We start from the raw sequence: 12731 nt of genomic DNA, 5'->3' as shown, positions 1-12731 counted from the left end.
TAGGGCAAAGAAAAATAGGTTTAGCATAGTTATGAGTTATGCTTTGTGTGCAGACTGTTTGTATTAGGGATATCTCTAAAGGACTGCAAGAATTAGAGACAAGCTGGCCTGAATTAAAAAAATTAATAAAAAAAAAAGAATTTGGGGAACACTGCCCTGCCTTGCTCAGATTAATCAGACAGTAGCCTCTGACCAAAGACAATCCACAGCTGTGCATTATATTGTGAAATGTAGAATAGAACATCACTGCTTTAAAGGCTTTGAGCCAGATTCAATAACTAATCTCTACCCCCTCAGCCTAAGTGCATCTGTCATCAGCTTTTCTTCCAGTGGAGAGAGACGACAACGCTACCCATGACCAGACTGTAAGACTGGTCTTGACTCTTCTGCTTTCTTTGACTGGTGGTTTAACCTGTAGATGTATCCAGTTTTTGGCTCTCTAGCCAAGCACCTTTTTTCTTGCAGTACACTCTAATCTGCTTAGGTGGAAGAAGAGTTTCTCTGCACTACACAGTGTGGGTTCACAGATTTGTGCATTTCCAATGCACAAATGTGCACGTCTCAGGTTTATCTGAAGACCTTTTCTGCCCTAGCAATGATGTAGCTGCAGGATGTAGACCAGAGGGAATGGCACTGAATCCCTGCATGAAAGTGGATAGTGTAAGGTAAAGAGGAGATATGTGTTATGCCATAGCAGTGAATAAAGTTATATATGCATATTATCTTGGTAAATAGTTTATTATCACTGTAAGAAAACCATCAAATATCTACTCTTGAGATACTGGAAAAACTTTCTCATTGACTGCAACACGTTGCTTGTGGTTGAAGAAATAAGCTGTCCACAGCCCAGATGTGGGACCAGTGACAAAAACAAAGCTGAAAGATAAACCAAGCAGAAAACAGAGCAAAAAATGGAGCATAAATGTTGCTCCCACTTAAAGTGGTTTCCCCACTTTAAGCAAGATTTCAGATATCGACTACTTCATATTCTGAACTTCAGTAACAGAGGGATGAAAGATCACTGGGACCATTGGTGATACAGGGAGTCACATTTCAACCAGTATTGAGTCTTTGGGGAGTGAGACACTGAAGGAAAATACTGAGATTCCATGATGCCTGAAACATGTGAAAGTAAATAATATTTCATCAATGCTTATACCTGTCAAGTGGGTACACATATCTAATTATTTTGGTTTTATTAATGAGGTAAACTAAATAATCAAAAATTTTTCTGATATGGTCCCATTTTCATTCTTCTCAGAAATACTACATGAGAATTTAAAGCACTGCCAAGTAGAAAATAGGAAGCCCTTTGGAAGTTGTGTATTGTCAATTACAGTGCTTTGGAAAGGCTAAAATAAATGTTATTAAAATGTAAAACAGAAGATAAGTTAAAGCAACTAGAGTTAAGGAGTCATTCCTGTTGGTCTGTGGTATAATTTGTAGTTGAAACCAATTTTTTGAAACTGGACTAGGCTGGTTTCTGTGTTATTAGGGCAAAAACATGCCTCTGTTAAAGTGGTTTGCTTTTTAATAGGATTTAACCATAATTGTCCGGTTTGTGCTTCTAGTTCAAAATAGTTCCACTCCAGGTTGGTCGGCTATTGTTGGTTTAATTTCAGTTGCTACCAGCATTCAACAGAAATGCTTCTTTAACCTTGTCTTTCAGTGAATCGCATGTTTGTACCATAACATATTTGTTTGTTAAATGAATTTAAAGACAGAATTAGGTGAGCCAGTATTGAAGGTGAGTCACTTTCTGGTCTGTACTGAACCATCTTTCTCTCTAAACTGTTGTAGTGGTTTGAACCAGGTTTTCCCCCTGAAACTAGGAAAGTGGTAACCCCCAGGGGGTGGTGACCCTTGGAGCTTGACCCAATCAGTGCTCCTGCAAAATATAAACATATCTCTGGAGACCGGAAAAGAAGCAGTGGTTCTTGTTGTTTGAAGAAGAGGTGGCCATGTTGTGGTGAACCACGAGGAGCTGGGGCTTCGGCCTCTTAGGGGGCTCTGCCCCCCCAGCCCCCGGTTGGGGGGGTTGCAGGGACTCAGAACTGGGCTGAGTGCCTGTGGCTAAGAGCTGGGAGAATTTCTCCCGGTAGGCAGCCTTGGGAGACGCTGGGAGCAGACGGAGCAGCAGTAGACACAGCAGCGTCCGAAGAGCAGTGGCAAAGAGCCAACTGATAAGAACTAGAGAAGCAGCAGATGCCGGTATGCTGCATGGAAGACACAGAGATGTCTGAGGAGAAGGAAGAAGCAGCAACAGGAGTAGAACCGAGGCAGCAGCAGGAACAGAGTTTCGGGGTAAGAACTGGACAAACCAAAACCCCCGAACTCCCTAGAGACCCCTTCGAGAAAGAGGAGGGGGTGGTGGACTAAGAGGAGTCCTAAAGTGCAGTATGCACTGCTGAGAGGAGCTAAGAAGCTCATGGCCTCCTGAGAGATAAGCCAGGACGGCCGAAGGAGTGTGTGTGTGTGTGGGGTGACCTTGGCCCCCCCCCCCCCTTGCTCCAGCTTCAGAGAAGCTGGCAGCCATCTTTGAGTCAGAGCATGGAAGCTCTGCACAGGGGCTTGAGTCCCCTGAAGATAAGGACTGTCGTGAAGACCCCGTGCTTCGCGATATGACCGTGGTGATGCGCCCCTTTGTCCTGGGAAACGCAGTCCACGGAAAGACCCCCGTTTTGAGGACGGAGGGCCGAGGGGCTTGGAGACCTGCTGGCAGAGAGCCAGCAACTACTACTGCTACCTGGAAGAGAAGAAGAGAGCCTGCTGCCTAGAGAGAGACCTGCTGCTCAGAGACTGAAAGGGGTCTTTTCTTCTTCTTCTCTCCTGGACTTTTATTTGGAGGGAGAAGAGATTTGGCCCATTGTAAATATTATTGTCATGGTAGAGATAGAAATAGAGTTAAGATTGTATGCAGTGTATTATAGTATTTATTTATGTGTATAGTCTTTTGTAATATATTCCTTCCCCCATATTGAGTCTCGTGTTTTTGTCTGGAAAACCCATCTCACATGGAGTTGAGATGTGGGTGGGGGGCTAGGAATCAGAATTGGATTTTGGGCCTGCTCAAACCATGACAACTGTCCTATTTTGATCTAAGGGAATATTTTACTGGAAACTACAGCTCTAAGATGTGCATCAGTATGATCCCAGTTTTTGTGTCACTGACTCTGCTTGTTCCTGTTTAAACAAATAGCAAATCTCATGAGAAATTCCATATCCCTTGCTTGTTTCAGCATTGGTTTTGATGTATTTGTTGATTCCTTTGGTTATGTGAGCAAGCAATACTGATTTGCACTTGTATCATCTTATACTGCTGTAGTAAAGATGATAAGAAGTACTTTCCAAGTGTCAATCACGTACTTTCTATCTGTTTTTTTTTCTAAGTACATTTGTTAGTCTCTCTTGCGTGTTAGCATTCCTCACAGTTGCTTGCCTTTTTGTCCTTCCTGCTCTTAAATCCCGCAGTTACATTAGGTTGATGGAAATTGTTTAAATGTATAACCCAAATTCTCCAGTGAGGTTTGGCTAACCAGCAAGTTATTCAAGTGGTTTTGTCTCCCGGGTATGTCTTCATCTTCTGCTTTTCCAGGTTGCTTGAATATCCTTGAACCCATAATTTGCCCTAATCTCCTCTAAGGCTTTGAAATAATAAAATACTTAAATAAAACTCTTTGGATAAATTCCTTTTAAAATATAGCTTTATCTGTGAACTGTCATGCTCTCAAGGGAGTGGACTTTGTTTCTCAGACGATTAAGGGGATTTTTTGTCCACTGTGTTACTGTGGTTTGTCCACCATGATCAGGCATATCCATCTTAACTCCTGCAGCAGCTCAAAACAGAACAGATGAGGAAACTCTGGGAGAAAAATGCTACAGAGGCTAGACTGTTGCTGTGTGTGATTTTTTTTCTGCTGCCTGAGTTGAGTCCCTTGGTCTACTACATGATTTTCTGTGGGTCACAAAACCTTCCTGTGCTTTTGAAAAATAATTCTCTGCTCAACATGGATGTTGCTGAGGATAAATCAAGAGTGGCAAAGTGCCTAACCGTTACAGAGGGGTAGTCGTATACATACAGAAAGGCTCTACTCAGATCCTGACTTCATAAAACAGAAAGAGGGAGATCACTTGACTTGCCATCACCAAATACACTGGGGAAATCCAAGGCAAAACAGAGGACTGGATCCAATTTTTCTGCCAGGGTGGTCCTTTTTTTGTTGAAAAGTCCTTTTTGTAGTCCTAGCTAGGCCTAAACCTGGAGTCCTACAGATGCCTCCCAGGCAAGAACGGGAGGCTTGGAGGATCTCAACCAGGGCTCCCACACTGCAGCTCATAAGGGCACCCGCACAGGCCCTGGAGACCAACATGATTTGTAGGTTGCTCAGAGTCATGGGTGCCTGTCTCTACTGTTGCTTATTTTGTGGATAAATGGAGATGACTTTAGTTTTTCTCCCTTCCTGTGCTGCTCAGCTAATTATTAATTTCTGTCAGCAAGAAGGATCTGCAAAATAACACCAAAATATGGGGAAAAGGAACATTTATCCTTCACTTCTGGAACTCTGTAGCTAAATTCTATGAAGAAAGATTTGGGGCTTGTGTGTAATTTGTGAGTAATTTGCTTCTGAAGCTAATTATTCTTAAAAATGAAAAATTGCTCAGAAATATTGGGAAAAGGAAGCTTCATTTTTTATCTTAGTGTACCACTAAAATATAAAAATTCTGGTAAAAATCCATATGACTATTATTTTAAGGTGATACCTTTGAGATAATCTCTCCATTTTGAGGCGTGCTCTCCAGAAAGACATCTGTATTTTCTCATGTTAAGTGATAGGAAATGCAAATAGACCTTGGCTTAAGTATGAAGAGTATGGAGATTTATAACTCTCATTATACATTTTTTGTGCGTAATAAAATTCAGGAAAACTATACATAGCAATTTTTTAAATTATTTTTTTAGCTCAATTACTGCTCTTTGTCCTCTTTTTGTTCTTGAAGTTTTCTACCTCCTTGTCTTAGTTTCTTATCTGAAGTTCAAAATTTTCTGATGAAAATACTTCATGATGATGAAGTAGCACCAATGAAAACAGTGCTTCAGCTGGATGAAAACCTTTTCTTGGGCACCTTTTAAGGTTGAGGAGAATGATTGCCTCCTGGTAGCTATATGCCTTGCTTAATTTTGTGCTTGTTCAGAAAAAGCAAAAGGATAGAGAAATTCATCTGAGGACTTGCTTGAGTTCACCTTCTTTCTAATCCCTGTTTTTCAAGAGCTCAGAAGATAAAGTACTATCTTTGCTTTTGTCTGTCTTTGCATTTGACTGGCACATAATGGCATCAGAACCAATTAGTTCTTCTGGCAACATGTTTCAGGGTGAGGAGCTCCTGCTTTTCACAGTGCCAAGGATGATACCAAACTCACAAGCCTTGTCTACAGTCTTGGGGGTGCAGAATAGAACAGTTAGGCTGGGTTCAATGTGGTTTTGAGGCAGAACTAGAAGGAGTACTGAAATTCACAATGAGAATATTTATATTAAATCTTATTTGAGTCTTAGAACAGACTTTCACGCTTTTTATTGTAGAATAGTTACTACTTATCTAATAAAGTAGACAAGTGTCCATTGCTGTCTCATTTTTGTTGTGAAGGATGTTTCTGCCATAGCCATTTTTGTTGTTGTTGTTTTGAGCTTAATACTGATTGAAGGAGATTCAGAGACATCCCAATTGTGATACTGCATTTCATGTATGTTATGGAAATGTTGCAGTCACTACCATTTCAAAGCAGCAACTGAACAACCCCAGATATAATGAATCAGCTACTATTTGAATAGACTAAAAAGGCAGAGTTTTCTTTTCAGTTTTGGGTAATATTTGTGTCTTCCCTGGGGAAGGAAATCACAGAACAGTTTTCATATGGGAATAGCATTCCTACAGCACTAATTTTTTATTTTTCTAGTTTTTGAGAGTGGACCAAGATAAAGACAGAGAATGCAGCCTGGACTGTGCAGGTTCCCCTCAGAAATCACTCTGTGCATCTGATGGAAGAACTTTTCTGTCCCGATGTGAATTTCAGCGAGCAAAATGCAAAGATCCTCAGTTGGAAATAGCCTACCGAGGCAATTGCAAAGGTGAGGAAATCAAAGTTTCTCTTGATCATAATGAAAAATAATAGACTCTAAAATTGTTTTTGGAAATGTCTGTGCGTTGAAGACTAGGAGTGTTGGACTTGAAGAGTTTTCTAAAACAAGTAGGTTGTTATTTCTATAACACTGTGCTATGTAAAGATAAATTAATCTTGAGCCTTCATCAAAATTATGACGCCCACACCTATTTATACTATGGTAAGTCACTATTAAGGAAACTGCATGGTTAGGTCCTTGTTCTGAAGTACCATATTACCGGCAAGCTCAGAGAAACTCTTAAGATTGTTGTCTTGCAAGGTTTCTGCACTTTGGTATTTTGAGTTAGAGATAGTCAAATTAAGTCTTGCATTTCCAAACTACAATCCTTTAGAGGGGGGTGGTGGTGAGGTCATTTCATTTAAAAGAAGGAGAAAAAAAAGCTTTGTAATGCATAGAGCTCTCCTAGGCCATTCCTACATTCCTATCATCCACTCTTTTACTTCTGATCTCTGTTTAGAGAAATTGTATGAGACGCAAACCTAAAAATATCCATTGTCAAATCATTTCACTTTTAGAGTAGCGTGGTGTTAAAGAATGCATTTACTTACTGTAGTGTAAGGTGATTCCCAACACAATGATCTTCTTTCTAAAATGTAATAATAGCAGTGATCATAAAGACTTACTTTCCCTTTCTCTCTGTCTAAAGAGAGGGGTAGGGTGTGGAGGTGGGGGCTGGGAGAAAGAAAACCCCAGGGACCACACCAATTCAACTTGTAGGAGGCAATTTTCCACACCATCTCTCTCCATTACCTCCAGAAAACCTCTGAAGCATCAAGACTACTTCAAAGAGACATTCTGTCTCATCTTCTGCCTAGGTGAAATAGTATCCTCATTCTTCAGCCCTTTCATAGTAAACCATTGTACTACCTGATGGATCTATTTACTTTGGTGAACAAGGATAACATAATGAAGCTACCTGAGCCAAAGCTTTTATTACACTCATGAATGACATAGAGAATTATTGTGCACTTAGTATTTGTTCATTTTATACATTAGAGCATTATACATCTTTATGGAAATTAGTTTTGAGAGTTTTTCTTTGTTGTTTTTATACCATATTGAAAATATCATCTGCAAGAATATTTTTTCATAAAGATGTGAATTGCTCTACTAAATGTGTCCTCAGTGGTGCTGTCAAATTTTTCCACAGTCAATAACTGCAATTTGGAGAACTACTCTTTTACTGTTTATTATTAATGAATAGAGTGCCAATACATTTGTAGAACTTGAATTAGACATAATAGACAGTGCATTGTTAATAGCAAATACTCATTGTGTTCTCCTCAATCAAATATTTTTAATCTTAAAATTAAATTAATGCAAACATCACCCTAATGTTTAAATATGTTTCCTTTGGATGGTAATAGACACATATTTGCCAATAATATACTTAGTCAATATCAGCAAGAGACTGATGTTCTTTTAATTCTACATTTTCATGGTATTTCTTATTCAGTCAAAACAGCCTTAAATTCTGAAGTGACCAATATCTTTTTTCCTACCCATGGCTGCAATCATCAGAAGTATTTCAAGCTGTAAAAACAAGTTTTAGAGAAGAGAAAGATGATTTGTTGGCCTAGCTGCAGTTTCAGTTTTAGCATTACTAGAGCTACTTCTGATAGTCTCATCAAACCCTCTGAAAGAGCTAAATCCTCAGATTAGGACCTCTTTTGAGCCAGTTACTTTTCAGTGGTGAAATTTGTTGTTGCAGGTGATGCTTGATGAAAAAGCAGAGGGCTGTTTTAGTAGAGCTAACCAAAAAGTGATGATTTCATTTCAGAACAACTTTCAAGGTTTCAGAATTTGTTTTTATTCCATGTTGGAATGCAAACAGATCCTGCTGAAAGTCTTCATCTGTCCCCCTAAAAAACAGACACCCACCCTAACTCCCCAATAAAGCATTGGTTTTGAAGCAGATTTCGAGGTTGCTAGTGCAGGAAAAAGGGAAAGAAACACGTTTGCATGAGTAAGTTCTGAAGGGAGAAAAGAGATTATTCCTGGTATAGGTCTCATAACTTTAAATCTGTGTCTGATATTCATCCAATATTGTTCAGAAAAGGCAGAAAAGGTAGTGTTAAATCTGTGTCTGTCTCCTCCTTTCTTCTTTTGAGGTAAAAATTGTTATTCAGCTCACAAAAATCTTCTCTGAAAATTAAATATTTCCAGATTCCATTTTAATTAGTTGAAAATATGGTGTCTAGCTCTTTGTTTGGTTCAGTCTATTCAAAAGAAAGCTAAAGCCCTTGACAATTTATGTTGACAACCTTTGGAATAATTTTGAGTCCATCATTTCTTGTTTATATATACAGAACTGTCGTTTGTTTTTATATCCATAAGGAAGTTTCAACAGGCACCAGACTGATGTCTGCTTTCTCTGTTTCTTTTTTCCCTAGAAAGCCAAATTTAGATTGACTCTTTCTCCTCTTTCTCACCTGTTCTCAACATTTTTCTCATCTGTTTGGTTTTGATCACTTAAACACCAAAATCACAAAGAGATAGTTTGATAGTTTGCTTTATGTGTGCTTGCTTTCCCCTCTAATTCAAGTTTCATTCACAGTAAGATGCTCAGCCCAGGTAATTCTTCAGAACTGCAAAGGAAACAATTTTAAGATCCTAGATCTTAAAAGATCACAGTAAACTGGTAGCATTTAAATCATTTTTTCCCCTTGCACTTCTGTTTTAGTTCCTGATGTCTATAGCAGAGATCAAAACAGTTTAAACAAACCTGAAAATGAATGAACTGTGAAACCTTCCACTCAGTTCGGAAAAATTCACCTTTGACAAAAAAAGCATCAAAATAGACTGTTCTGATAGTGTTTTTTTCTGAAGACATTAGTTTAGTAATTTTTTTTTTTTAACTCCATTTTCAGGCAATGCTGGAATCCATTGCTAAGCTTGGAAATGCTATAAGAAGTTAAAATCTTATAAAATTTCCAGCTTGCTTTTGCAGTTTCCAAGGTCTCAAATAATCTGTGTACACTGTAGATGAATATACACATTTTTGGATACTTTTCCAAAAAAAATCTTAACTCTGAAGTTCTGGAGTTTTGCCACTTGCTCGACACAGACGTTTACTGTGCAACAAGATTATGAATCTAAAAAATAAATGTATGTTGACAGCTGAGAAATACTATTTGTGTTAGGTGGACTATGAAAATATCACCTGTGATGGGGATCAACTACATGCACACACAAATGCTTCACAGTCCAAATCTGGACCAGCATAGCCAAGGAAACAAAACATACAAGAAGTGGAAAAGCAATATGATTGCTTTTAAACTGCTCATAAAAACACAGGCACTATGTCTAACAAGTTAATTAAACAGTGCAAGAACACAGTATGAACACATGTAAGGTGTGCGCTTTGAGACCTGGCCAGGTAGCGCTTTCCCGAGGACTGTATCTGTCTGGCTCAGCAAAAAGATGGGACAAGGACTGTTACCAGCAGACAGCATGCACAGAGGTACCTCCTTTTAGGGACTTCAAACTGTTCAGCCTGAGAACTGAGCCTAGGTACTCTTACTGGACTGTCCTGATGCATGCCAGGCAGGATTTATTCCTATGACTAACATAAACTCAGAGAAGAGTCCTTTAGCACTCATCCTTATTCCTACCACTACATCTGGTGAGGATGGGACTGGAGAGCTCTGAATGTCACAAAAAGAAGGTTTTGTAACTTATAGAATAGAGCCTTTGATATTCTTTGTTAGTGCATGCAAAAAGTACATTTTGAAGTTCTTTAGTCTTGAAAATAGGACCAACCATGCAGAAATGACATGTCTACAAAAAAACCCCAAATGATGCAGTTGGCCACTATGAGTACGAAGTGTTGCCCATCAATATGTTCTTCCGTAGGGCCAGTAGCTACAGTTTTATATTTAGTGGGGATTTAACATGATTTGGAACATGGTATGGATTACTCCAAAAGGCTGTGCTCATATTGAAACTGGAATGGACAAAACATCAGCTAAAATTGTCTTCCCCAGCAGGCAGGGGAAAGGCATTGTTAAGTGAAGATCTGCTTCTTTATTTTACAAAACAAGGCTGAATATCTGTCACAAATTGCTACAGATAAGACTACTTGAAACAAGTAGTTTGGTCTTTTTCATTGTGCATTTGTACATTCTTGGGATTTTTTCTCCTTTTTTCTTTGTTAACGGTTCAAAATAACTGTAAAATTTGCTTATATCACTGTAGGAATTTTCTATTGTTATGAAAATTTTGCATTATCTATACAAAAGAAAAAGAGAGAATGCTTCAACTTATTTCTGCAGACTCCTATCAGTTTCACCTACGTTAAATTGCTACACTGTTTATTCTCCCCTTCTGAACAAGGTTTTTTTCCAATGAACTTTGAAAATGTGAACTCTTATTTTTGCAATAGTTTTCAAATAATTTTAGGCTTTTCATTTAGTTTTCTATGACAGTAAATAACATGTATTAACTTTGATACATGAAATTATGATGCTGGGTGAAGGTGAGAGAGATTGAAGGATTTTGCAATGAAACTGTACCTTTTTTTTGACAAGCTTTAGTTCTAGCTAGGTTAGTGGAGGATTTTCTGTGGGACTAATGAAGTTTTTTAGATACCAGAAACTTTGAATAACTCCATTCCTGTGGGACAGCTTTTCATCTCCCACCTCAGCAACTTTCAGTCCCAAGTGTAGAAAGTGTGCTAGCTGATTCCATAGTGTTCAATGTGAGCAATATCTGCAAGAGTGTCTAGTCGAGGGACCAAAGTGTTTCTCTCTAATGAACCGTCAAGTGCACAGTGACTCATGGCCAGCAGTAGTTCAATCTGCAGTTTTTCTAATGTTGAAGGGTGAATTGGAACAGGCGGCACTGCAGTTCAACTGGCATAGTTTGAACTTTATGCATCTAAGCTCTTTATATGAATGTTTGCCAAGATTTAGCAGTTTGTCAGGAGGAAGCAGAAGAGCATGTGCAATCCTGTGACTTAGTTTTGGATGTCTGTGGCTACTGGGAATGTTTCACCTGAACTAAAAACCTATATGTCCCATGGAGATATCTCTCTTAGAGTTAGCTAAAACCAGCTCCTGTTTGTTTAACTAACATTTGACCTGAAAGTGGTCTGCAAGATTTGTAGGATAATGCACTCAAAAATACCTTTTTTCTTGTTTTTTTTCCTCTATTTCTCTTCTTGTATCTTAAATAACATCAAGAATACTTGTTTCAATTCTCAGTTTGTTTTTAAGTGAATGTACCAGGCCCATGACTGGGGCACCGGACAATAATATTCTGAACGTATTAAGCAAGTGGCTCAGTAACAATATTTGATATTCTATACCAGTGCTTCACTAAAATAAGACTTCTCTAATAGCTGGAGGTTTGATAAAAATTGTTGATTATATATATATCAATATATATTCGCATCACATTTCCTTACTTCACTACCATCATGAAGCAGCAACCTGGGTTTACGAGCAACTGCTAAACTGGACTTGGCACAAATCTATGAGTGGTCCTTACTGAAAATGACAATGTAGGAGCTTAACACAGCGATATTTAATTTCTGAGGGGTTTGGAATTTAGCCTGGCTGACACTCAGAGTATGTATTCAGTATTTGCAGAGGTGGCCCAAACAGTGACTTACTGCTTTGTGAGTACACTAAAGAAAGCCATCATACAGAGTAGTGTCATTGCTATTCTATAACTATGTAGATCCCCTCTCTGCATTGGAAACCCCAGATAGCTTATGTGTAGCTTAATTCATTTATAGCATGTTAAAGAACCTCACTGTTTAAAAATGCTGTACTTTTATGGGCTATCATAGACATAATGAAAGGTACTATCTACATTCTCACAGTTCACATAAAGAACTGAAATACATCAAAATATGAGTGAGATTTTACTATTTGTTTTCCTAAAAGAAGAAAATGTTCAGCATTTGTTTCTTTAAAGTAGGGCTTTCAGAAATAGTGAGAAGTTTAACCCATTTGAATTATGGCTACAATGATTTGATGAATGGATTAAGAACATGCTTAAACAAATTGAAATTATCTGAATTAGGGTACCTTTCTGTCCTTGGACAAACATGCTGATATGATTTTCCCTTTGTGAAGAGAAAAGAGACATTGCTGGCCAGTAGTTCTTTTGAGCTCACAAATTAAGCTTGGTCCCATAATTCACGAATCCAAGCATAATTTGGGGAAACATTACTGTTGCCTTTTAGCTAAAGAACTGAGTTGTAAATTCTGGACATGGCTTCTGAGTGCACACCTTATCTAGTATTCCCATGGAGTCTGCCATCCAGCTCAGGTTTACCTGTGTGCCAACCAGGTGTGAGCTTGACATTTGCTTGCGGTACCTGAGAATGTTCCTTAGCTCAGTGTGTGGGCAGGGACATTGTCTTGGCCAGTGCCTGGAAGTTAGCCTTCTGGGTTGTGTTTGGGAGGCGGAACATGCTCCCAGGATGTTTCATCTGGAGAGAGAAAAATGTAATGAGTAGGTTTGATTCTTTTTCTAGCTGAAATGAGTGACAGCTGGACTGGGCCAAGGTGTCATTCTAAAACATAATCCTGAACACACTGA

General features: G+C 38.7%; 1 protein-coding gene across 5 annotated transcripts in view; it reads left to right on the top strand.

Moving 5' to 3' along the window:
- SMOC2 (SPARC related modular calcium binding 2) overlaps positions 1–12731 on the top strand; it is a 144388-nt gene that overhangs the window by 39662 nt on the left and 91995 nt on the right. For all 5 annotated transcript variants that reach the window (XM_027686137.1, XM_027686165.1, XM_027686154.1 and 2 more), the window contains one exon: positions 5954–6125. In XM_027686137.1, coding sequence (XP_027541938.1) covers positions 5954–6125 — 172 coding nt within the window. The remainder of the gene's footprint in view (positions 1–5953; positions 6126–12731) is intronic.

Source organism: Neopelma chrysocephalum, unplaced genomic scaffold (genome assembly GCF_003984885.1).
Source record: "Neopelma chrysocephalum unplaced genomic scaffold, ASM398488v2 Primary Assembly neopelma1_23, whole genome shotgun sequence".
In the NCBI taxonomy this organism is placed as follows: Eukaryota; Metazoa; Chordata; class Aves; order Passeriformes; family Pipridae; genus Neopelma; species Neopelma chrysocephalum.
Note: the sequence above shows the minus strand (reverse complement) of the source record. Positions and strands in the feature narration are given on the sequence as shown.